At 44.6% G+C, this 23,358-nt stretch overlaps 1 protein-coding gene across 1 annotated transcript; it reads right to left on the bottom strand.

The window, feature by feature from the left end:
• Positions 1-19,010: 19,010 nt before the first annotated feature.
• Positions 19,011-20,494, bottom strand: LOC147459531 (cysteine proteinase inhibitor A-like). Its single transcript, XM_086509852.1, has 3 exons — positions 20,338-20,494; positions 19,821-19,999; positions 19,011-19,685 (listed from the first exon to the last, which is right to left on the bottom strand). The coding sequence occupies exons 1-3, from the start codon at positions 20,348-20,350 to the stop codon at positions 19,434-19,436; spliced, it is 444 nt and encodes a 147-aa protein (XP_086365978.1). The 5' UTR covers positions 20,351-20,494; the 3' UTR covers positions 19,011-19,433.
• Positions 20,495-23,358: the final 2,864 nt, after the last annotated feature.

Genomic DNA, 23,358 nt, shown 5'->3' with positions numbered 1-23,358 from the left:
CACAACTTGAATTATCCCCGTTCTTAGACCCAAGGCCTCACACACCTTCGAAGATGGTGAGAGCTGGCAGGGTATGAGAGTAGATTGAGAGGAAGAAGGAGTATCTTACAAGAAAGACGTACATCTCCTCACATAATCACTCATATGTAGCATAGCTTAGCTTAGTAATTAGCTTGGTAGAGGAGATGAGCATGCATTGAAGCTTGGCTCTTGGTTGGATTTGCATCCACATGCCAAGAGAGTGTTGATGTAGGCTTCTATCTCACAAGCTTGGAGTAGGTGATGAGTTCTCCATTAAAGCTTGGGAAGACATAGTCTTCTCTTTCTTCACACATGAGCTTGTGTGAGTCTGTGTGTGATAATGCCTTGCAAAAATCAGCCCCCTTTCTCTCTTGGGCGAGCCCTCTTGCTAAATGCTCTTTCTGAAGCCTCATTGGCCCTCCCCAAGTCAAGCCAATTACAATTAAGCAGCATAAGTGATAGCCTTCTGACATGTGTCCCCCTTTCTCCTTTTGTGAGAGCTTTAGGTAATTAAATAATTAAACTAAACTCTCATTGGACCCCTTTGCCTCCTGGCCAATAGGAATCAGGCAAGCCATGGGGCTCCTGAATGCTCATTGGACCCCTTGGGAGACTGCCCAATAGTCTTCTAGGAGACTTAATTCTCATTGGTTTCTTTTATTAAATGTTTTTAAATTAATTAAACTAGATTCACTCTAGCTTAATTTTCATTGGTCCACTTCAAGGGTCATCCAATAGAAATTGGGCACACCTTGTGGGCATCTGGCCTAGGGAGCTGACATGTGTCCCTCATTCCCTTTGTGTAAAGGGAGCCTGTGTGTGTGTGTGTGGCTTTCTCTCTCATCCCCTACCTTTAGGGCTCGCCCCCTCCCATGTAGGGATGTGCAAAGACTTTTAGGGCACACACAAAGCATCCAATTTTCCCTAGGGTTGACCTTTGGACACAACCTTTGAATTTTGGAACCTTAGCATTTTGGAAGTCTTAATGGGCTGAACCTTAGGGTCTTTTTAGCCCATTGTTGCACATGGCTCTTTTGCAGATGGCCCCCCCTTTGGATCCCTATCTTCCCTCCTTTGGATCCCTACTATGGCCGGTCTGCTAGCTTAACCAATATTCTAGCTTTTTCTCCCCTGGCCTTCCCCACATTAAATGATCAGTTTAATATGAGAAAATCATTTAGGAGAATTAGATATTGATTATTATGACATGCAGCTTGAAGACTTAACTAGAAAAGAAGGGAAGACTTAAAAGAAATTCAGTGTGAGGAGACACAAAAGTTGGAGGATCTTGATGTTGAGATGACATTGTGTGTTGATACTTTGGGGGTGCCCTCAGGGTAGTTACCAAAGTCAGCTGGTGATGTGATTGATTAAACAACATTTTTTTTAAACACTAGGGGGATTTTGTAAAGGTTAAAGGGGGTCATTTTCACATGTGATTGCAACTTGGATTTGATTCCATGCACTGCAATCCATGTGGGACGACCTGTCAATACCTTATTTTGATGGCTCAAGGGATGTGCGGATATTGAGTCAAAAAAGTTTCTTGGAAAAAAAAAATCTTTTTCCCATTGGGTTGTGCCAGAGTTAAAGCCAAAGTGAAGTAGTTTCCTATTTTTAGTAAAGTGTTTGTATTTTTCAGGAGATAATCAGTAATTGTAATGTAACAAGGAACAAACCTCTTCATATAAAAAACGGGGCTTATCCCGGATGGATGTAACATTTTGGACGTGCTAAATTTAGAGGAGAGGTCTGGTGCGTTGTGTAATGTCTATTCTCTGTTTTTTTGTGTAAACAATTTCCAATGTATTCAGAAATGCAGTCATCTGTTAGTTTCGTGAATTTTGTGTAGATATTGAGAGTTATGGATTAAGGAATTCTATGAATAAAATGGCAACAAGGTTTTTTTTTCCTCATTCTTATATGGATACCATAAGCCCTAGCAACAACCGGTGCAGAATTTAGTATGTTTTGGTTGAGTTGGTTGGGCTTGAATTCAAGCTCATATAACCAAGACACAAACCCATTCTCAATTGAGTATGAAGAGAATACAAGGAACACATAAGAGGTTGCATGCATGAGTTCAAATTCCTACGACTCTATGAAAAAATAGCAAACATTACAAAAAAGTACAAAAGAGAGCATGACATTAATTACTAAAATTCTTATAGGTTTTGAAACTAAACCCCCCATTCTACATTTTTTGAGGTAATAGAGACACCTTATGTTCTTTTTATTTTCAATTTCCACTTTTTCAATTTAAAACATCCTTTTGTATGTACATTTTTTGTAAGTTCAGAAGAGAAATTAAACCCTTTTGTTGACCTCATATTTTTGAGTGAACTGCCCGAGGTGTTTTGAGTCCTAATTCTTGGGAAAGAGATGAACAAGACCATGATAATAGGGTAAAGAAGTAATGGACAATGGCCACTTAATTTTGATAATTATCTCAAAAAAATGGTATGCAACAAATCATGGCAAACCATTAAATACTTTCTACTAAGACTCTCTAGTCATTCACAAGAGATAAGAGCCGTATAACGGCTTGAGTGTTATGGGGCTTGGTCGCCGGTCTTCAATTCTGCCTTGGAGCCGCGGTCCAACTGACGGTCCTTCAATATAAACAAGTTAGCTTGCAGAAAAGAACTTGAGGGACAATCACGAAACGTACACGGGATGCAAATTGAGATGAAAACCCAAATGGGACTTTGTATTGATTCCAAAGTGAAGATTACAAAAAGGGACGGAGGCCTCTCCAACGCCTCTATTGAAAAGAGGTTACCTAGACTTCACCTAGAAGGGGAATTGGATTTATGGATGTGAGGATTGCCACCCCGCCACCCCCGGCTCACGGCCCGGCTCACGGCCCGCACCCTTTGAACTACCTCGGCTCAATATGTCCAGATCATCCAAAGAGGAGGACGACTCCCTTATAGTTGCGTACAATTTGGGGCGGGCCGGCAAACCGCCCAAGCCCCAAGCCTCGGGATAGAAATCCCTTCAAGAAGGTGGCTGTCGGCTCTTCCACGAGCTGCAGTTCAAAAAGTAGCCACAAACATGAAACGGCCCACTCAGGTGGGCCGTTTTGGACTACGGGGACCCGGGGCTCGCTCATGGCCCAAGCAGGCCTCTAGATGGAAAAATGTTCCTTCGAGGGGCTCTCGGAGCCGTCGAGGCTCAGGGGGCCGACAAGTCCAAAAACGCATGAAAAATGGCCCACGGGGAGGCAGGGATGTGCGAGGGACATCCACGGGGCAACGGGTGAAGAGGGCCAACGGTGTGCCGACGGGGCCCCGAGACCCCCCACGCTAGAGAACCCCATCAATTCTCCCCCCCCCCCCCCCCGTTAAGGAACTTTGACGTCCTCGTCAATTGGGAAGCATAAACACAAAGTGCATACATTTGCATAAGTAACGCATCTGACTGCAACAAAAACACATCTGACTAATTTACTGCATATCCACACTGCTATGCATGTAATGACTTGCCTCAAACTATGGGCATGTGCTTGAGTTCAGGCATGTTGTAGTAATCTAACATTGGGTGCCCGCGCCATTTTACATAGATCACTGGCACCTTACGCACAAAACGGTGCTTTAAGATGATCTCTGGCTCAAATGGGTTTAATCCTTTATCAAGCAATGGCACATGGCGGACGAATCTTTTGTCTGCATAGAAATGCTTGAGTAGGCTGACATGAAACATTTTGTGAATCCGAATATTGGAAGGCACTTCGAGCTTGTAGGAGACGTTGTGATAGTCCTGTAAGATCCTGTAAGGTCCATAGTATATGTGGTTGAACTTGAGAGTTAGGTTTTCAGGTGGGGTAATATTTTGGGCACTGACCAACACTAAGTCCCCTTTTTTAAAGAACTCCGTGTGTTTATTTTCACTGTGCTTAGTCACATACTTTCCTTGTACTTGTTCAAATGCTGCTTGGCTACATCCAAGCGCTTTGGCCCATCTTGCAGAAACTGTTCTGCATCTTTATCCTCTGCTTGTACCGTGGCCGAATGAAGGGCCAACAACATGATTACCTCCTTTCATGTTGCTAGCCACAAAAGGGGTATAACTTGTCCCTGTGTGTACACTACTGTTGTACTAAAATTCTAGGATCTCTAGGAAATCTTCCCAATGAAACCGGCCCGTAGGGCGGTAGACGTTAGCTTTCACCCGATCTTTAACACTTGACTTTACAACACAAAGCAATGACTTAAAAGGAACCTGTAACTGAGACTGGAGTTACACTTCAAAACAAAAGCATGGTGTCAGGGGCTTTGTATTCGAAAGGTGAGCCGAGAAGGCATCGGGCCCCTGGCTGTGAGAGGTGCGAGGAAAAGAGTTGCAACAGACACAATTAATGGGAACAGAGCTTAAAACAGGCAGTTTACTTTAAACCAAATACTCAACAGTATCCCTGCTTAATCAAATGTTAATGAAAGCGTTTATGCTCCTTACAAAGTTTAACCTGTCTTAATCCAGGTGCTAATCAAGAAAACCAATAATGACCTGCCTTGTACTGCCTTCTGCTTCTTCCCGCTATGGCATAGGAACTTCGACTTCCAATGGCCGTCTGATTTGGCTTAAGATTTATGGCTCAAATCTCGGATTTGAATGGGCTTAGGCAACTTAGATTAAGGAGATTATGGACTCTTAGCTTAGAGCTTAAGATAAGATGGCTTCGATTACTTAAGCTTCCAATGAGAGAGCTTATGATTAAGATGGCTTATGATTAAGAGCTTAGGAAAATTTGGCTTAAGCGAGATTAGGATTTGGTTAGAGATTAGAGATTAGGCTTTCTCAGTGAGATCAAGATTTGTCTTGGCTTAAGAAATTAAGAGCTCCGAGCTTAGGCTTGGCTTGAGAGATTAAGAGCTTTTGCTTGCTCCTAGAGAGAGCGCTCAAAACTGAAAAGAGGAGAGAATCATCCAAAATGAGAGAGACTCCAAGAGAGCCCCCCCTTTTCCTTTATAGGTTGCATGGGCACTTTACCTTGCTAAAAATAGCCTACCCATTAGCGATGTTGCTAATGGGTAGCCTCTCTATGACATGGAAACCCGTTTTCTGACCGTCACGAAAAGCGTCACCACTGGTGCCGAACTGTTGCATGAGAAGCTCCTGAGCATTTTTCGACACTGTGGCAAGCTCATCCGAGCTTCGTGCTTTGAGCTACATCTCCCTCTTCCCCTTCGTGCGCTCGTCGGCTGCTGCTGCCCGCCATGGGGTTTCCCCTTCACACAATATGTATAATTTGTTTAATTAAAATGGCCGGGCGGCCAGCCTACCTTTTTGGGCGGCCTTTAGATTGAGGCCATTGGGCGGCCATAAGTTGTGGGTGACCTTAGTTGTGGCCCTTGGCCAATATTTGATGGGCACCACATTTGGTATACATATCGACCAAGGCAATGCCGCTCATGACTTCATTTTCCAACATTTTCGACTAGCAATATCACCTTGAATTCTGTTGCCCGTTCTAGTGCTTTGAATGTCACCATAGCTTTCAAGACACAAGTATTAGTGTCCATCAAGGCAAAGTCTTTAGTATCGGCCACATTTGGCGTACATATCGGCACTGCACTGCACTAAGCCTGTATACTGCCCAACTCAGAAATACACTGCTAGTGGAGACGGGCCTTTAGTTGCCACCAATTTTGCTTTGACGGCTCCATTTCCCAGAATCTGTCTGAAGCTCAAAATTATCAGATGAACTTGGCTGATCAAGGCGACCAAGGCGGTTTGGAACCGGCCCCCGGTGATACTTAAACTGGCCATATCTTGCCAACCAAAACCCCGATTAACAAACTGGAAAGACCGACATGCTCCTGGAAGTGAGCACTTCAAACCCATGCATTCCTATCATCTTTGACCTTTTATCAGCAAGTGCTCAATCCGGTACGGATTTGCTACTGACTCAACTTAAAATTGTCCTAACTTCTTATCCGTAGCTCCGATTGACGAGCCGTAAAGACAGGCCTATAGAGCACCTCGAGTACTTCAACTTTGATTGATAAAACCCCAGTTATGACCACTTCAGGCATACTCATTTTTTAGCATTACCAATACATCTTTTGGCCCTTAGAGCCGCATCTGGCACACTTTTAGCTTAAAAATTGTTTAGCATTACCAATACATCTTTTGGCCCTTAGAGCCACATTTGGCACACTTTTAGCTTAAAAATTGGCTTGTTAGCAAGCCCTTATAACTGTTGAGTAATCATGTAGGATTCAAATACACCTGATTGGCATCCCTTTGCTCATTTTCTTGTCATGGGAGCGGAGCGGCACGACAACGGCCAGGAAGCTAGAATGCTCCCAAGCAAACAGTGACACTTGTAGGCCCCAAAGGTTGGAACCCCTTTTGGTATTTCTTTATTCTTTAACAGAGGGAATAAAACTTGTGATTTCCTACAAGCTGACCCACACAATCCGGGCTGAAATCCATCTGTTCTGGCCCGATTTTGACAGCATAATTGTACTAGGATGCTTCACAGTCAGTATCCCCATGCAATAGATGACTTTCCGACGCATATAGACACTTTGCAAAACTTGGCCAGAATCTGCAGCACGTTGAATTCTCTGTTTTTTGCCCCGAAAATGCGCCAGATCACCTCTATAGCGGTCCCCTCGCGTCCCTGAACCTCCCCTAAACCTGCAAAAATACACAGCAGGTTGTAATTCCCTATCTCGGGCTCCGTTTTGCATGTCGGTCGCATCTGTAGCAGGTTCTCGAGCTTCCGCACATGTAGGGCTACTTGCCCTTTGAATTGGACGAGATTTCTCACGTGAAACCTCTCCGAATTCACCTATACCTGCGCGGGATTAGACACTAGCTAATCCAGTACCTGTGCAAGAGGCTCTTGCCTCGGCAATCGCGCATGAACCCACACAACTGTACATTGGTCAAATGAGAAGCCCACTAGAGGGGCATAACATAACTGCTCGTAGGGGAGAGAGAGAGCAGTGCGTAGCGTGCAGGGCATCACTCCTAGCACCGCACTGTACATAAGAGGGTAAGCAAGCACTCCATAGCTCTTGCACCCGTTGCAATCCGCCTGAAAGCTGAAAATGGCACCCCTTTTGCTGATAACCAGCTTGCCCAGCTCTCCCAGAGTGGCAGAAATGCTCACGCAGTGACACCTGGCCCAGTTTCTGACTTTGGCTAACTTGGCTAAAGATATCTCAACTGGAGCGTTAGTTGAATTGGCAGCAAAGCAATAAAATGTTCCCTTTGTCATTCCAGAGCTAATGATGCGAACACATTTTTAGGTCCAAAATAGCAGTTTCCTAAATTTTAGGAGATGCTTCCATGGCACTCACACAGGTCGTTTGACCATCAATCACCACTGGAACCACATCGAAAAATGCAATGTCAGCCAGCTATCAGGTGATTTACACTCGTAGCCCCACCGTGGCTAACCTTAGTCCATTTGTCCAACTTTAGTGCTCACTGGCCGTCCGGCCTAGACTCTCACTGTCCGCCTCACACCATGCAACTCCGGCATTGGCATTTCTAGAGAGGTGCTTTAAAACAAGTCAAAAAAAATTCCCCCAAAAAGAAATCAACAAGTAAAGTTAGTTGCCACAGGCTCGTGACATACCCCCCTCTTGAAATCGTGAACGTCCTCATTTGCATGAATATCAATCCATTAGTGTGTACAACACTTCGTGGACACCCTATCACGGTTGTCAACCTTTTTGTCTGTACACACCTAGTGGACATGGTACAAGTCATACATGCTCATAGTTAACACTCTTGTGTATTCAACACTTGTTAACTCATGTATAGTCTACCTGTGAGACTATTCCATTGACATAGTGGATAGCTTTCACACTGTGCCACCGCTTTAATAGAGTCCATAGCTTTTAGTACACTTCGACCCCTTTCAAGCATAATAAACCAACAGTTTAAAAATGCGTCAACATGTACTCATTAGAAGCAATTTATTGTACTCTTGACAACTGACAAGACATAGTTACTTCTCTAGCGCTGTACAAACTTTTGGACAAAACTTTTATTCCCCAAGGGCAATTTCCAAGCAGGGTACACTTCTATTGCACTAAATCCATAGATACATGAGAAGTGCTAGCTCCTGAATCACCCCCCTCTAGTGTAGGTCTCTTTCCTTTTAACCTTTGCTCTTCTTGATTTGGAGAATATGTAGGTGGTAAACCAAAGGCTTCAAGGTAAAGATGCAATACATTTGGCGACTCTAACAGTTCACTCTCTTCCATCCACTTTGCATCCATAGGTGGATAGTTCTTGAACTTCACCAAATATCTCCTTGTAACCTTGCCTTTGACTTTTATTTCCTTGTGTGCCATGATCTGTTCTGGGAAAAAAATTTCATCAAGTTCTTCAACTTCTGACTGCTCTTCAACTGGCATATCCTTTGGCGTATCACCAATAAATGGTCTGAGAAGACTCACGTGAAAGGAATTGTGAATCTTCCAGTTCTTAGGCAATTTCAGCCTATAACTGATGTCATTGATCTTCTCTGTTACTTGAAAAGGCCCATAGTAACGCATACTAAGCTTTGTAAAGAGACTTTCTTTACATTTTTGCTTCTTTAAGCGTGCCTTTTCAAACCACAACAGTACCCAATCAACAAGTGAAAACTTTCTTTTGCTTTGCATGTGTCCTTTCAAGGGCATGGTTTATCTTTTGGTACATTTTATCCATATTCTATACATATTGGTTTGCATGAAAGATCTTTTCCTTGGTATGAAAAATGGGAGGAACTTTCACATGACCTTTGAAAATTTCAAAAGGTGCTTTGCCTGTTGAAGAATGCACTATATTATTGTACGCATACTCAACCAACGGCAGATACTGCTCCCACTTCGCCTTGTGCTCTGACACATAGCACTTAAGCAGATCCAAGACAGTAGAAGTTGCCTCTTTTGACTGCCCATCTGTCTGTGGATGAAACGACGATGAGAACTTAAGTTTAGTGCCCATATTCTCAAATATGCCTCTCCAGAATAGACTTGTCATCCGTGGGTCACTGTCACTGACAATCGACTGTGGCATACCATGGTACTTAAAGATATTGTATATAAAGAGATGTGCCATCTGATCTGGTTTTATCTTCTTCCTAACATGAATGAAATGAGCTTGCTTGCTGAATCTGCAAATAATGGTCTAGATTCCATCATTCCCTGTTTGTGTTCTTGGAAGATCAAAGATAAAATCCATTTCTATGCTTTCCCATGGTTTATCTGGAATCCGCAATGACTGTAAAAGACCTGGTGCCTTTTGTCTGTCAAACTTGACCTTTTGGAAAATCATGCATGCTCGCACAAAGGCATCCACATCTCTCCTCAAGGTAGGCCAATAAAAGAATGTCTCAATCGCTTTCACTATAGCATCTATACCACGATGCCCTACATATGATGGGACATGACTCTCTACCATGACCTTATGTCGCAATGGCCTAGTGACACAGAGTTTGCCATGCATCATCATAAAACCATCTCTAAGGAGGTAGTGCTCATGACGTCGTCCTTCCTATAATTGTTCAAATATCCTTGCGAAATCTTCGTCATTCACATATTGTTACTTCATGTCATCAAGCTAATGATGATAAGGAATTGAAACAGCTAAAATTTGTGGTTTTATTGATAACGCATCAGCCACAATATTCTTCTTGCCTTCCACATGCACAATCTGGAAGTGAAACATGGAAAGAATATTTGCCCATCGCATATGATTTTCCGATAGCTTTGACTGTGTCAGAAAGTATCACAAGGTCTGATGTCCATTTGGACAACAAAGTTAGCACCTAGCAGGTAGTGTTTCCAACTTAAGAGCGCATGAATCACAGCTAGTAACTCTTTTTCATAGACATGCATGTTCATCTCTGGCCCTTGCAAGATTCTGCTCTCATAGGCTACTACTCTGCCATCTTGCATTAGCAGTGCACCAATGTTACTGCCACAAGCACCACACTGGACCACAAATGACTTCCTGAGATCTGGCAAAACAATGACTGGATCTGAAGTCATATTTTCCTTTAAGAGATTAAAAGCTAAAATTTCTTTTTGGGTCCATGCCATTTGAAAATGACCTCTTTCTTTTGCAAAGCATGTAAAGGTGAAGCAATCTCTGCAAAGTTGCAAATGAATCTTTTGTAGTAAGAACATAGCCCTAAGAAGCTATGGACATCGTGCACAGTCCTTAGAGTTGGACATGTCTTGATTGCTTCTACCTTCACAGGATCCATTCAGACACCATCCTTTGACACAATGTGTCCGAGAAAGTGGATCTCTTCCAAGAAGAACTCGCTTTTTTTGCCATTGATGAGCAATCTGTTCCTGTGAAACTCTTCGAACACAATGGTCAAGTGATGCCTATGCTCCTCTTCATTCTTTGAGTAGACTATCATGTCATCAAAGAATGTGAAAACAAAGTTTTGATATGGATGGAAGATCCCATCCATTATCCTATTGAACGTAGCAAGAGCATTTGTAAGACCAAATGGCATCACTAAGAACTCGTAGAGACCAAATGTCATTCTAAACGCAGTCTTGTGCACATCCTCAAGCCTAATTCGAATATGATGGTACCCACTTTTAAGGTCGATCTTGCTGAAAATCGCCGCACCCTCAAGGCAGTCAAGAATATCATCAATCCTTGGAATAGGAAACCTATTCTTGATGGTATTCTTATTCAACGCACGGTAGTCAATACACATGCGCCACGAGCCATCCTTTTTTTGTACTAAAGACACTGGAGAGCAATAGGGTGACGAGCTAGGCTGAATCAGCCCCTTCTCTAAGAGCTCCTCCACTTGGCTCATAATCTCTTTCCGCTGCACGTCACTAACCCTATACGGTGGCCTATTTGGTGGGCTACAACCTGGAACCAAATCAATCGCATGATCCTCGGGCCTCTCCGGCGATAGTTGAGCCGGTAATGAATCAGAAAAATAGCCATTGAACTTTTGCAAAAATGCTAACCTGTCTTTATCTAACACATATAAATTTAACTGGCAACTATCTGAAACATCACGTGCAAAAACCAAGTACGCAGAAAGATGATTCTTTATTACAGAAGTGATAGCAGAAGCAGATACAATAGGGACTGAATCTCCTTTTAGCTTTACATCCAAGATGTGCATTTTGTCCCTATGCTGTACAATGATCTTTTTGTTGTAGGCATCCAAGACTCCATGCACTCAGAACATCCACGGGATCCCCATCAAGGCATCACATCCTTCCCGCGGCATGATGTAGAACTCTTCTGTGTCCACATATGACTGAATATGCAGATGCAACTTTCCAATGATGGGAGTAATGCACTCTGAGTGGCCAGGACATGCCAATCCTGCCTCTGCGGTGTACCCCATCTCTTCAGCTTTGATGCCCAGATTCATAGCTAATTCTGGTGTGATAAAGTTCGCTTTGGCACCTGGATCAAAGAAGATGAGTGTCGTTTGGTCTCTATCTTTACCCCACGCTTTGCATAACTCATTGGCATCTGTACTAGGCCTGTCGTCCAACATGTCTGGCACTAAACCTGCCGAGGGCATAGGCTTCTTTCCTTTCCTATCCTCTTTGTCATCTGAGTCAGCTGGCCTTTTCTTTTGTGGACATTTGGCTGCAAAATGACCAGTCTGCTTGCATAAAAAGCACTTGTTTTCAACCATCAAGACCTTCTTTTCCTCGGGCGTCTTACGCATAAAAGGCTTCCTTTTCTGCTTCTTTGCCTACGCTCTAGAAGTCTCGGCTGAACCCTTGCCTTTATTGAACTTTGCTGGCCCCCTAGGACGCTTCAGGAGCCGCTTTCATAAAGGGATGCTTTGCTGATTTTTCTTTTGATGGCCTCCTTTCTCGTTGCTCAGAAACCCATTGTCTTCTCCTTTGGCAAGACTAGTGTCAGCAACTTCCATAAGCTGAGTGAGGGTAGCCACTCTGTTCTTGGTATAGTAATCACGAAGCCCTTTAGGCAACCCACAACAGTACTTCTCTATCTGCTCTGCCAATGGCACAAATCTATAGGAGGTCACTGAGCGTAACGCTTTACAAAACCTCCTATTGTACTCTAGCAAGCTCTTGCATGTAGCCGAAGTAAGGTGGTGCCAATCTCTCATGACGTCGGCTTCAAATTCATTTGACAACCAAGCAGATGCAAACATTTTCTTGAAGTAAACCCAAGTGGCGAGTGCCTGTCCTTGCATTAGTAGTATTGTCCACCATGTAAGCGCATTGTCCTTTAAGAAAGTGGCAGCTTTCCTTACTTTAGAGGCCTCTGTGAAATTCCCTCCTACATAAGCTGTATCAAACTGCTGGAGGAAGGTGATAGCCTTTGCTTTATCCTTGAAGCCACTAAAGGTGTTGAACTTCACAGATGCACCACCTTCTTTGTAAGCTTTCGGCTTTTCCAGTGCCCCCAAATTGTCATAAGGAATAGTTTGCAACATGGGCACTGTAGTAGGCATGATCAACACATCTTGGCCATTCACATTTTGCATCAGAGGTGTGATATCTGGTTGCTGTCCAGAAAAACCAGCCATGCCAAAATGACCCTGTGGCACCCCAAATTGGACCTGGTTGCACTAAAAACCCTGGTGCATGGCAATACTACCTTACCTGGGGTTTGGCATGATGACCCCAAACCACTGTTCCTGGCATGTACGGTTGACTTCTAGGCGCATAACCAGCCATACTTTGGAACATAAATCCACCCCCGAAATACCCAAGATGTACCGTGGGTGGTGGAAAAACTCGGTGCATAGCCTGGTATCCAATTCCGTGTCCATTCAAGGTAGCATGCGGACTTTGAAAGGTGGTGGACTGAACTGGCATAACCTGTGGAATAGGCGTTCTAGCCACCTGTGCAAGCACGGGAGGAACTTGTTTTGGAGCCCCCGACTCCGCAACATGCGAGTGTTCCCTATCCTGCTGGGTCGCATGGGGGACTTGGGCTTGAGCCTCAATGGGCTCTATACGCTGAGGGCATTCCCTTGCCTGCTATGACTTTGATGGTGCATGCAAATAATCCATAAACCTGGGATTTTGCACCAACTGAGTGAAGACATTCACACCAGAAACTAATTGTCTCCTGAATGCATCCTCTTCAAAGTGCCCAGTCATGAACCCTTCAACCTGTTCTCGTTGTGCATTCACACGAACAAAAGGCGTAGACAGTGGCGGTCGTGAACTCTCGCCAACTTCATGCTGTAAAGGAATAGCCTGTCTACCCTGGAAAGAGGAACCCTCTTCCATAATACCTTTCCCTTTGTCGGCCATAGTGTAATCCCGCGTTCCTGTACTCTGTGTCTTTACCCAAAACAACCGAGGCTTACTTCTTGAGGAAAAAGTGATTGAGGTCCCAGCAACGGAACCATGAAACCGGTCCGTAGGGCGGTAGACGTTAGCTTTCATTCGATCTTTAACACTTGACTTTACGACACAAAGCAATGACTTCAAAGGAACCTGTAAAACTGAGACTGGAATTACACTTCAAAACAAAAGCACGGCCAGGAAGCTAGAATGCTCCCAAGCAGACAGTGACACCTATAGGCCCCAAAGGTTGGCGCCCCTTTCGGTATTTCTTTATTGTTTAACAGAGGGAATAAAACCTGTGATTTCTTACATGCTGACCCACACAATCCAGGCTGAAATCCATGTGTTCTGGCCTGATTTCGGCAACATAATTGTACTAGGACGCTTCACAGTCAGTATCCCCACGCAATAGATGCCTTCCCCAATGCATACGGACACTTTGCAAAACCTGGCGAGAATCTGCAGCACATTAAATTCACTGTTTTTTGCCCCGAAAATTACATTGGTCAAATGAGAAGCTCACTAGAGGGGCATAACATAACTGCTCGTAGGGGGGAGAGAGAGCAGTGCGTAGCGTGCAGGGCATCACTCCTGGCACCGCACTGTACATAAGAGGGTTAGCAAGCACTCCATAGGTCTTGCACCTGTTGCAATCCGCCTAAAAGCTGAAAATGGCGCCCCTTTTGCTCATAACCAGCTCGCCCAACTCTCCGAGAGTGGTAGAATGCTCACGGAGTGACCTCGCCCAATTTCCGACTTTGGCCAACTTGGCTAAAGATATCTCAACTGGTGCGTCAGTTGACTTTGCAGCAGAGCAATAAAATGTTCCCTTTGTCATTGCAGAGCCAATGATGCGAACACATTTTTAGGTCCAAAATAGTAGTTCCCTTAATTTTAGGAGATGCTTCCATGGCACTCACGCGGGTCGTATGACCATCAATCACCACTGGAACCACATCGAAAAATGCAATGTCGGCCAGCTATCAGGTGATTTACACTCGTAGCCCCACCGTGGCTAACCTTAGTCCATTTGTCCAACTTTAGTGCTCACTGACCGTCCGGCCTAGACTCTCACTGTCCGCCTCACATCATGCAACTCGAGCATTGGCATTTCGAGAGGGGTGTGCTTTAAAACAAGTCAAATAAAATTCTCCCAAAAAGAAATCAACAAGTAAAGTTAGTTGTTACATGCTCGTGACATACCCAATCTTTCTGGTCTGCTTGCACATAGCACTTGATGTAATCTTCAATACCTTGATTGATTTGCTCCATCTGCCCATCCGTTTGTGGGTGAGGCAGAGGAGAACCACAATTGCGTATCTAGAAGCTTGAACACGTCTCTCCGCATATCAGTGAGGAATCGGCCATCTCTATCTAGTACTATAGCCAAGGGCAAGCCATGGTTCTTGAACACATTCTTAAATAAGAGCCGTGCGGTCTGATATGCAATAAGCGGCGGCTTCACGGAAATGAAATGAGCTTGTTTCGAGAAGTAATCCACAACCACAAAGATCGTGGTGTAGCCATGACTCTCGGGAAGATCCACTATAAAATCCATGTTGACTACATCCCAAGGTCTAGACGGCGTGGGCATCAAAGTGAGGAGCCCTGCCGGCTTGATTCTTTGTGCTTTCACCAACTGACAAGTTGGGCATGATCTGACATATTCTACCACATCATCTTGCATCTTAGGCCAAAAAAAGTGGCGACTTAGCTCGTCGTAAGGACCTCTTCTGTCCCCTGTGGCCTGCCATTTTACAACCATGTGCCTCCCAAAGCAATTGAGCTTTGAGAGCGGGATCATTCGGTACATATATCTTATTGTGTGCATATCATAGTTCATCTCGTAGGTCGAATAGGCCCAAAGACGTTTTTCCTTGGCGCCAATTCTGCATTATTTGAAGTATCGCGGGATCCGTTTTGTTTGCTTCGCGGATCTTATCTAATACATCCTCACTGTTTATCAAACTGACTGCATTAGCGTCTGGCATTCTTCTCAAGGCATCGGACATCGCATTCTGCTTGCCTAGATTATGAATGATTTCTATTTCATATTCTGCAAGCTGATCTTGCCACCAGCTCGGCTTGTGCGAGAGCTTTGGCTGAGACTGAAAATATTTGAGTGACACATTGTCCATGTATACCTTTGTGTTCTTATCCAATACATAATGGCGCCATTGATCTAGGCAGTACACCACCGCATACATTTCTTGCTCATGAGTAGCCCTCCTCTTCTGAGGATCAGTGAACTTCTTAGATATGTATGCAACGGGCCTGTCTTCTTGCAAGAGTACTCCCCCCAACGCAACGCGGGAGGCATCTGCGTGTATCTCAAACAGTTTGTCAAATTATGGCAGCTTAAGTACCGGTAGGGCGCACATTACCTGCTTGACATGCTCAAAAGCCTGCTGAGCTTCTTCAATCCATTTGAAGGCTTTGCTCCCCTTGGTGGTGTATGTGATAGGAGCCATGATCTTTGAAAAAACTTTGATAGATTTGTGGCAATACTGAGTGAAACCCACAAACTCTCTGACTTGAGTGACGGTTCATGGAGTAGGCCAGTTTACCACTGCCTGAATCTTCTTCGGGTCTACTTGAAGACCTCCTGCTTTGACCAAGAAGCCCAAAAATTCTACTTCCTGCACTGCAAAGACGCATTTCCCTGGCTTGGCATGCCACTTGCATTCCCGCAATTTCTGCAGGACCAGTTGCACATGTTTTACATGATCTTCAAAGGTTTTGCTATAGACCAAAAGATCATCCAAGTATATAATCAGGAATTCATCCAACATGTCTCCAAAATCTGCATCCATGCCGGAGGAGAAGGTAGCCACACCATTAGTGAGGCCAAACGGTAAGACAAGCCATTTGTGGGCTACGTAGCGGGAGCGGAATGGCATCTTGTGAACATCTCCATGAGCTATGCTGATCTGATGGTGCCCCGATCACAAGTCGATCTTCATAAAGAATTTGGCCCCGGCTAGTCAATTGGTTAGATCATCCATGTGGGGTAGTGGGTATTTGTTGTGAATCGTGATCTTGTTTAGAACTCGATAGTCCACACAGTCTAAATGACTCGTCTTTCTTTGTCACGAAGATCAATGGTGCTCCATACGGTGACTTGCTTGGTCTGATGAATCCCGCTTCCAGCAGCTCACCTAGCTGCTTCTTGAGCTGGTACAGTTGTGTGGCATCCATCCTATAAGGTGGCCGGGTAGGTGGGTTCTGCCCAGGAATTATTATCCCCCATTGTGCATTCACCTCCCATGTCTGCTATACTGAATTTCATTACACAACAATGAACTTGGGCCCTGCTCTTGATGGCTTTTTCTACATGTTTCGGGGATATTCACATGGAGTCGGGAACCAAATCATCCCAACTGACTCGGGTTTTGCCTTCTCTACTACCTTAGGACTGGCGGGCTGTGGACGGTTCGAGTTAGCCTGAGCTGCATTGGCTTTGTTGTGGGCCTGTGGGGGCACATAGGGGGCTGCCTTTTAAGGTTGCTTAGCCGGCGTCGTCTTCTGAGCCCGAGGCTGATCCTCGGGTCGTAATATCGGGACCAACACCCCCTTGCCGTTCATATCTAACATGAGTTGATCCATTCCTTTAGCATATAGCCCCATGATATAGGTGTCATACCATGCGAGGCCAAACATCATGTCGTAGTCATGCATTGGCACTACTATGAAATCCATTGTGGATCTTCATTCTCTCACCTGGAGAACCACATCGAATGCTACGACCTCTCCTTGGACGAAGCCTCCTGAGATGCTTTGACCACCTCCAAGCTTAGAAGTTCTTACCCCCAGCAGGTGATCACATCCTGGCGATATGAAGTTTTGACTGGCTCTGGAATCTAGCATGGCCAGCTGAGATTTCCCATTGATTTCGCTCAAACATACATAGAGGGTATCGACTTAATCCTGGCGGAAACACAATTCAGGAGAGCCCTTATGGCCCCCACTCCCTTCGAGCTGGTCTCTTGGGTTTCTCTCTGTTTCACTTTCTGTAACTTCGCTGCTGTCAGATGTTTCACCTTCGGTGGGTCTCTGTGTCCCACCCCTAGGTATACACCCCTCAGGGTTCTAGCTCTAATACCAAGTACTTTGTATTGATTCCAAAATGAAGATTACAAAAAGGGGCGAAGGTCTCTCTAGAGCCTCTTCTCTTGAAAAGAGGTTACCTAGACTTCACCTAGAAGGGGAGGATTTATGGATGTGAGGATTGACACCTCGGCTCCGACTCACGGCCAACACCCTTTGAACTACCCCGGCTCAATACGTTTGGATCATCCAAAGAGGACTACTCCCTTATAGTTGCGTACAATTCGGGGTGGGCCGGAAAACCGCCCAAGCCCCAAGCCTCGGGATAGAAATCCCTTCAAGACGGTGGTCGTCGGCTCTTCCATGAGCCGCGGTTCAAAAAGTAGCCACAAACATGAAAACGGCCCACTCGGGTGCTCCCGGGCTGTTTTGGGACCACAGGGACCTGGGGCTCGCTCACGGCCCAAGCGGAGCTCTAGATGGAAAAATGTTCCTTCGGGGGGCTCCCGGAGCCGTCGGGGCTCACAGGACCGACGGGTCCAAAAACGCATGAAAAATGGTGCGCAGGGAGGCGGGGACGCACAAGGGACATCCGTGTGCCGACGGGTGAAGAGGGCCAACGGTGTGCCGACGGGGACCCAGAGTGCATCTATTCAAGGTTCTCAATAAAATTTCAAGCTGGCTGTGAAAACTACGACACTTAGGAAAATAGAAATGCAAAACAAAACCCATAAATTTTCCACTGAAAAAATGTTGAGTGGGTGAGCAATGCCTTCCTCTTAAAAGTTACCATTGACAATAAATGCAACAATAGAGATACTTAAAAAGGCCAAAATGATGTCCCCTTACATAGAGGTCTGTTCCCAAAAATGGATTGTGAGAAGGGCTTAATTTCAATAGAGAATCACTGGACATGCCAGAGCATGCCAAAGATGGACAAAAGCTTGTGCACAACTATTTTTTGATATGCTGTAGCTTGCAAAAGTATGTGAAGCATTGAAGGCTACATTACCAATACCATGGATATAACGATCTATACTTCCGTTGATTTACGAAGTTTACATATTACCATATATATAGCGATTTTCTTTACTGCATTAGAAGCCCCATGTTAGTCTTCACCTTGTCTTCAAATAGCAATGAGGGATGGCGAAATAAAAAGGAGCAAATGAAATTGATTTAAGTGCTAATGGACCAACTACGTGTTAAATCCGTGTTAAATCTTCACCTTGCTTCAAGACAGCAAGGTGAAGACAGCAACAAGGGACATACACAGCTTGAACTAGAAAAGGATGCTATGTTCGTGAGAAATCTATTCATAGGGAATTTTTAAATCAGACCTGGAACGCACGTGATATGGACAGTTTACATACTAATTTTATGTGGCACAGTTTCCAAACACGACTAAATGTACATGTAACCAAAAAAAGGGTCTTCTATTTCACATGATAAAGCAAAGCTTCTACATGTCCAATGTTTCTCTCTGTGATTTCAACAATGGACAGTATATAGGAAAAGAAAACAACATGGCATGCTATCATTGTTAATTGAGTAATTATGATGAATCGATGATGAGAAATTATCTAAGCAAGAAGAGTTATTAAAACCTCTAATCCTTGTTGGCCGTAATCTGTCATATGGTTGGTTCAGCCAATCGGAATGTATCTTGGCCTTGCTCTATCAAATTACCTGCTATAAGGCCCATCCTTGGGCTCGAACAAGGTACATTTTTGCCTCTAATATATCCCAAAGCGCGCTTATGGACACGCAAAAGAAAGAGTTTAAAAACCACGTTTATTCAAAATTGTAATCTCTCCACAACCACAAACTGGTTGGAGAACTGATGGTCATTATGCCAATAATATAGATGCAGGATTGCATACTTATGTGGCCGAGTCTATGCACAGTTGAACCTCTAAGATGGACTTGCTATGATGGTGCTCCTTTTCACAATAACTCAAACAAGGACGAGATTGATTACCATGCATATGGTCATCTTAAGACCCCCCCACTCTTTGCTTAATTAACCATGCCTAACCTTGCCTCAAGTCACACACTCCTTGCTTAAAACAAGCTGTATCATGCCGCTAATTGCCGACATGCTTCTTGCGGCTCCGAATTAGACTTGAATTTTGAAGTTGGAGCTAAATTTGGGCCCAAAGACTTGAATTCCTCCAAAGACTTGAAATTCTCCCATACTTTTACCCACACCTTTGCCTCATAAAGTCCATTGTTCCCCTTTGATGTTGCCTCCAAAACGAGATAATACATTATCCCAGCCACCACTTGTTGCTCCGATGAGACGAGCCTCACAAATTGCAGATCCGCACCCTGCAAAAGCAGACATTTTCACAGTAAGGTTAAGGCAAGTGCTGGCTTGACTACAAGGATTGAAACCATGCTAATTAGAGACTAAATCACAGAGAGCGCACGCGCGCGCGCACACACACAATAGATGAGATGCACCTGCTTGAAGTTATATTCATCAACTGCAAACTTCGCCAAGCCTCTCAATTCCAACAACTTGGAACTGTCATGAAATGGCGTGGCTCGCCTACCGCCAGGGCGTCGCAACGTGCATGAGACAGGCCATGCTATATCAAGAATCAACATTACCAGGACCAAACACTTTGCCATGCCCTTCCCTGCACACATGCACAATGCGATTAGCAGCTGGCCTTGTAATCAAGTCAAATATGTAGATCTGACGCAATTTTCGGATGCTACAATGAGAACTATGTATGAGCAAATGAGAGCTTGCGTCAGTCGAACACATGCTGAGATAAATAAAATCAATGCAGACTAACGCAAAAAAACTAATATAGTAATTTCCGGAAGTACTAATGCAGATTAATGCATAATTAGTACTAATCGATGCAGATTAATGCACAGTACTAATCGAAAAGCAGTAACTTTATGCTGATTAGTCATGAAGATTAAGCAAAGAACTAATCCAACAGCAGTAATTAGCAATCCAAAGTACCGTTAATCTCCATAATCTTGATTAACTACTGGGGTACGCTGTGTCTGTGTGTGTGTGTGTGTGTGAGAGAGAGAGAGAGAGAGAGAGAGAGAGAGAGAGATGCTCTAATGGTGTTCGTCGTCGTCCACAATATTTTCCTCCGAATCCCCATCAACATTCTAAAAAGAAGAAAAGTTTAAATCTACTTGGCGCTCTTCTTTCTAAATATGGACTCATTCTACTCAACGCCTCGCCGTCGCACCTGGAGGGACAATCACTGATTGTGTGCGCGCGCGTGTGTGCGTGTGTGGTTTTGGGGAGTTCCTACCGGTCTTGAACTTAAGAAGTGAGTCACCAAAGTGTGTGTGTGTAGAAAGGATTTAAGAGAGAGAGAGTCTTGAACTTAAGACTTGAAACTCCAAAGGGAGCCGTGGATAACCACACTTGGATGATAGAAAGGTTATTCCAGTTTCCTCTGCTTATTCTCTCTCCCCCCCCCCCCCCCCCCCCCCCCCCCCCCCCCCCCCCCCCCCCGGCCCTCACCTCTCTCTCTCTCTCTCTCTCTCTCTCTCTCTCTCTCACACACACACACACACACACACACACACACACACACACACACGAATATAGATTTTTATGGTAGCAATTGCGAGGCAAGACCAGGCATGGGCTATCATGATTAAGGTCATGATGGACAATGACAAATTGTGTTCGCAATGTGGACAATGCAAAGGAATGGAGATGTATGACACGTTGCTTGCCCCCCGGTGGGCTGCCCTGAAACTTGATGGCACAACAAACGAACTGGTTCACAAATGCAAGAGAGTTACAGAGGCCTTGGAATGGGAAGAATTAACAAGGTATTTTCACAACTCAATTACTCACTAGTCCCCTTGGATATCTAAGGCGGGAAGCATGATGTTGAATTCTTTTTGGAGAGAAATTACCAAAAAGATCGATAACAAACGACTTCGACATCTGGCCAGTTTTGGGATAGCAATAGCAATAGTTGGGAAAGGAACAGATCAACTAGCATCCCAGTTCCACCTCAGTGGGACTGAAAGTCCACTGGCCAACAGAGCTTTAGAACGGCTAGACAGAGGTTGGATGCCGTCTTGTGAATCCGGATTTGAGTGGAAGGCGTGGCAGTGGCCCAAGAACAAGCACTTCCTGAAACAACAAACCAAGGAGGTGTACAACACCCTTATGATCTCTAAGAGTTGGTTTTCCCCTAGCAATGGGGCAAGAAATGGCAGGAATCAAGATCAGTGTCAATCACTAAGAACATTTGGTGCCTACATTTAGGATAAAGATTTTTTCTTTGGAAGGTACTATGGGGGGCCTTATCTATAGGTGTGAAGATACAAGATAGAGGTATTCAATCTGATATATGCTCTCAATATAGAATGGCAAGGGAGGATCTCCTGCACCTTTTCAAGCACTATGCTTCTCGAATCAATTTCCAAACAGGGGCTAAAAGAAATTCTAAGCCCATAGAAAACAAGTGTTCCTATCATAAAATCTAATATCTAACCAACCCAAATGATTTTCTCATATTAAACTGATCACTTAATGTGGGAGAATAAACGGGAACAAGGGTTAAGATATAGACATGTGCTTATAGATCTATCTCAACACGGGGCCAATGGTAAAGGGGCCCAAATGAAAGATGGTCTATCAAAGAGCAAGGCTAACCAATGGAGCATAAGACCTTAGGGTTAGTTTCATTGAAGACCTCCAATAATGTGTGTAAAAGTCTCTTGACCTTAGGTAAGCTAGGGCTGAGCTTGAGGCGGGAACCCGACCCAGCTCAAGGTGCTTGTCCTGCTTGTCATGCTTGATGACTAAGGTGCTTGAGGTGCTTGATGATTGAGGTGCGTGAGATGCTTGGGGTGCTTGATGATTGAGATGCTTAAGGTGCTTGACATGCTTGGGCTGTACTTGAGGTGAGAACCCAGCCCAAGCTTAAAGTGCTTAAGGGCCAAGCTTGTGGTGGGAACTAGGCCTATGCATGAGGGGCTTGAGGTGTCAAAAGGTCAAGATTCAATCCCTACAAGGAGGGGGCGAGTCGTACAAGAGGGGGTATGAGAGAGAACACCCACACACTCCCACAAGGCATGCATGGTACAAAGAAAGCAAAAAGGACACTTGTCAAGTTCCTCCTCATGTTGTCCTCATGGTGTGTCTGAAGCCTATTGGTTGGCCACCCAAGGGGTCCAATGATAATTTAGGAGATTCAATTAATTGATTTTGCATTTATCAAGTCCTGTCTCTCAAAGGGGAAAGGGAGATACTTGTCCCAAGGCTACCCTTGTTGCTTGTAATGCCTCCTGCTTGTGATTGGCTAGAGGCCTGGAGGGGTCCAATGAGCTTCAAGCATGAGCTACAAGCAGGGGGGGAGGGGGGGTCGACCCAAGCAAGCTAGGGGGTTTCTTAGGGGGTATACTCACCCACACACACTCACAAACACTCTCATTGTGTGCTATGCAAAGTGAAAGAGCTCCATCTCCTTCTCCAAGATCCTTGAGAAGTTGAGAGCCTACACCAACACTCTTGGCTATGGAGTGTAAATCCAACCAAGAGCCATGCTCCAATGCTTGAGCTTGCCATCTTCTCCATCTTCATTACTATGCTATTATGTATGCTAGCAAGAAGAGTTATGATAAGTGAAGAACTAATTCTTTCACCTATGAATTGTTTCTTCTTCCTCTTCCCTACCCTCATTCCCTGCTAGCTCTCTCCACCTTCGAAGGTGTTTGAGGTCTTGGGATAGTTAAATCTTTCTTCAAGGTGATGCATGAAGCTTTCCATATTCATTGCATCATCTACGTCACAAGGAACACAAAGATTGTATTGTAACAAGTCTCTCTTAATGGGAGAAATCATAATACAAATGCCTATTGGAGGGGGGGGGGGGGGGGGGGGGGGGGGGGGGGCTTCACATAAATCCGGTCCTCAACTGTTGTTATGTTCTCTAAATTCTCTCTCTTGAAAAAGTATTGATCATGCCCAGTTAATCAATTGCTATCATTATGTTGCTAT

The sequence above is a fragment of the Adiantum capillus-veneris genome, chromosome 4 (assembly GCF_014529385.1).
Source record: "Adiantum capillus-veneris isolate H3 chromosome 4, ASM1452938v2, whole genome shotgun sequence".
Taxonomy (NCBI): Eukaryota; Viridiplantae; Streptophyta; class Polypodiopsida; order Polypodiales; family Pteridaceae; genus Adiantum; species Adiantum capillus-veneris.
This window is presented reverse-complemented; position numbering and strand designations above follow the sequence as displayed.

Coding starts and splice junctions, on each gene's coding strand:
- LOC147459531 (XM_086509852.1), bottom strand. Junction 19,686..19,820: donor ATGAATATAACTTCAAGCAG/GTGCATCTCATC, acceptor CTGCTTTTGCAG/GGTGCGGATCTGCAATTTGT.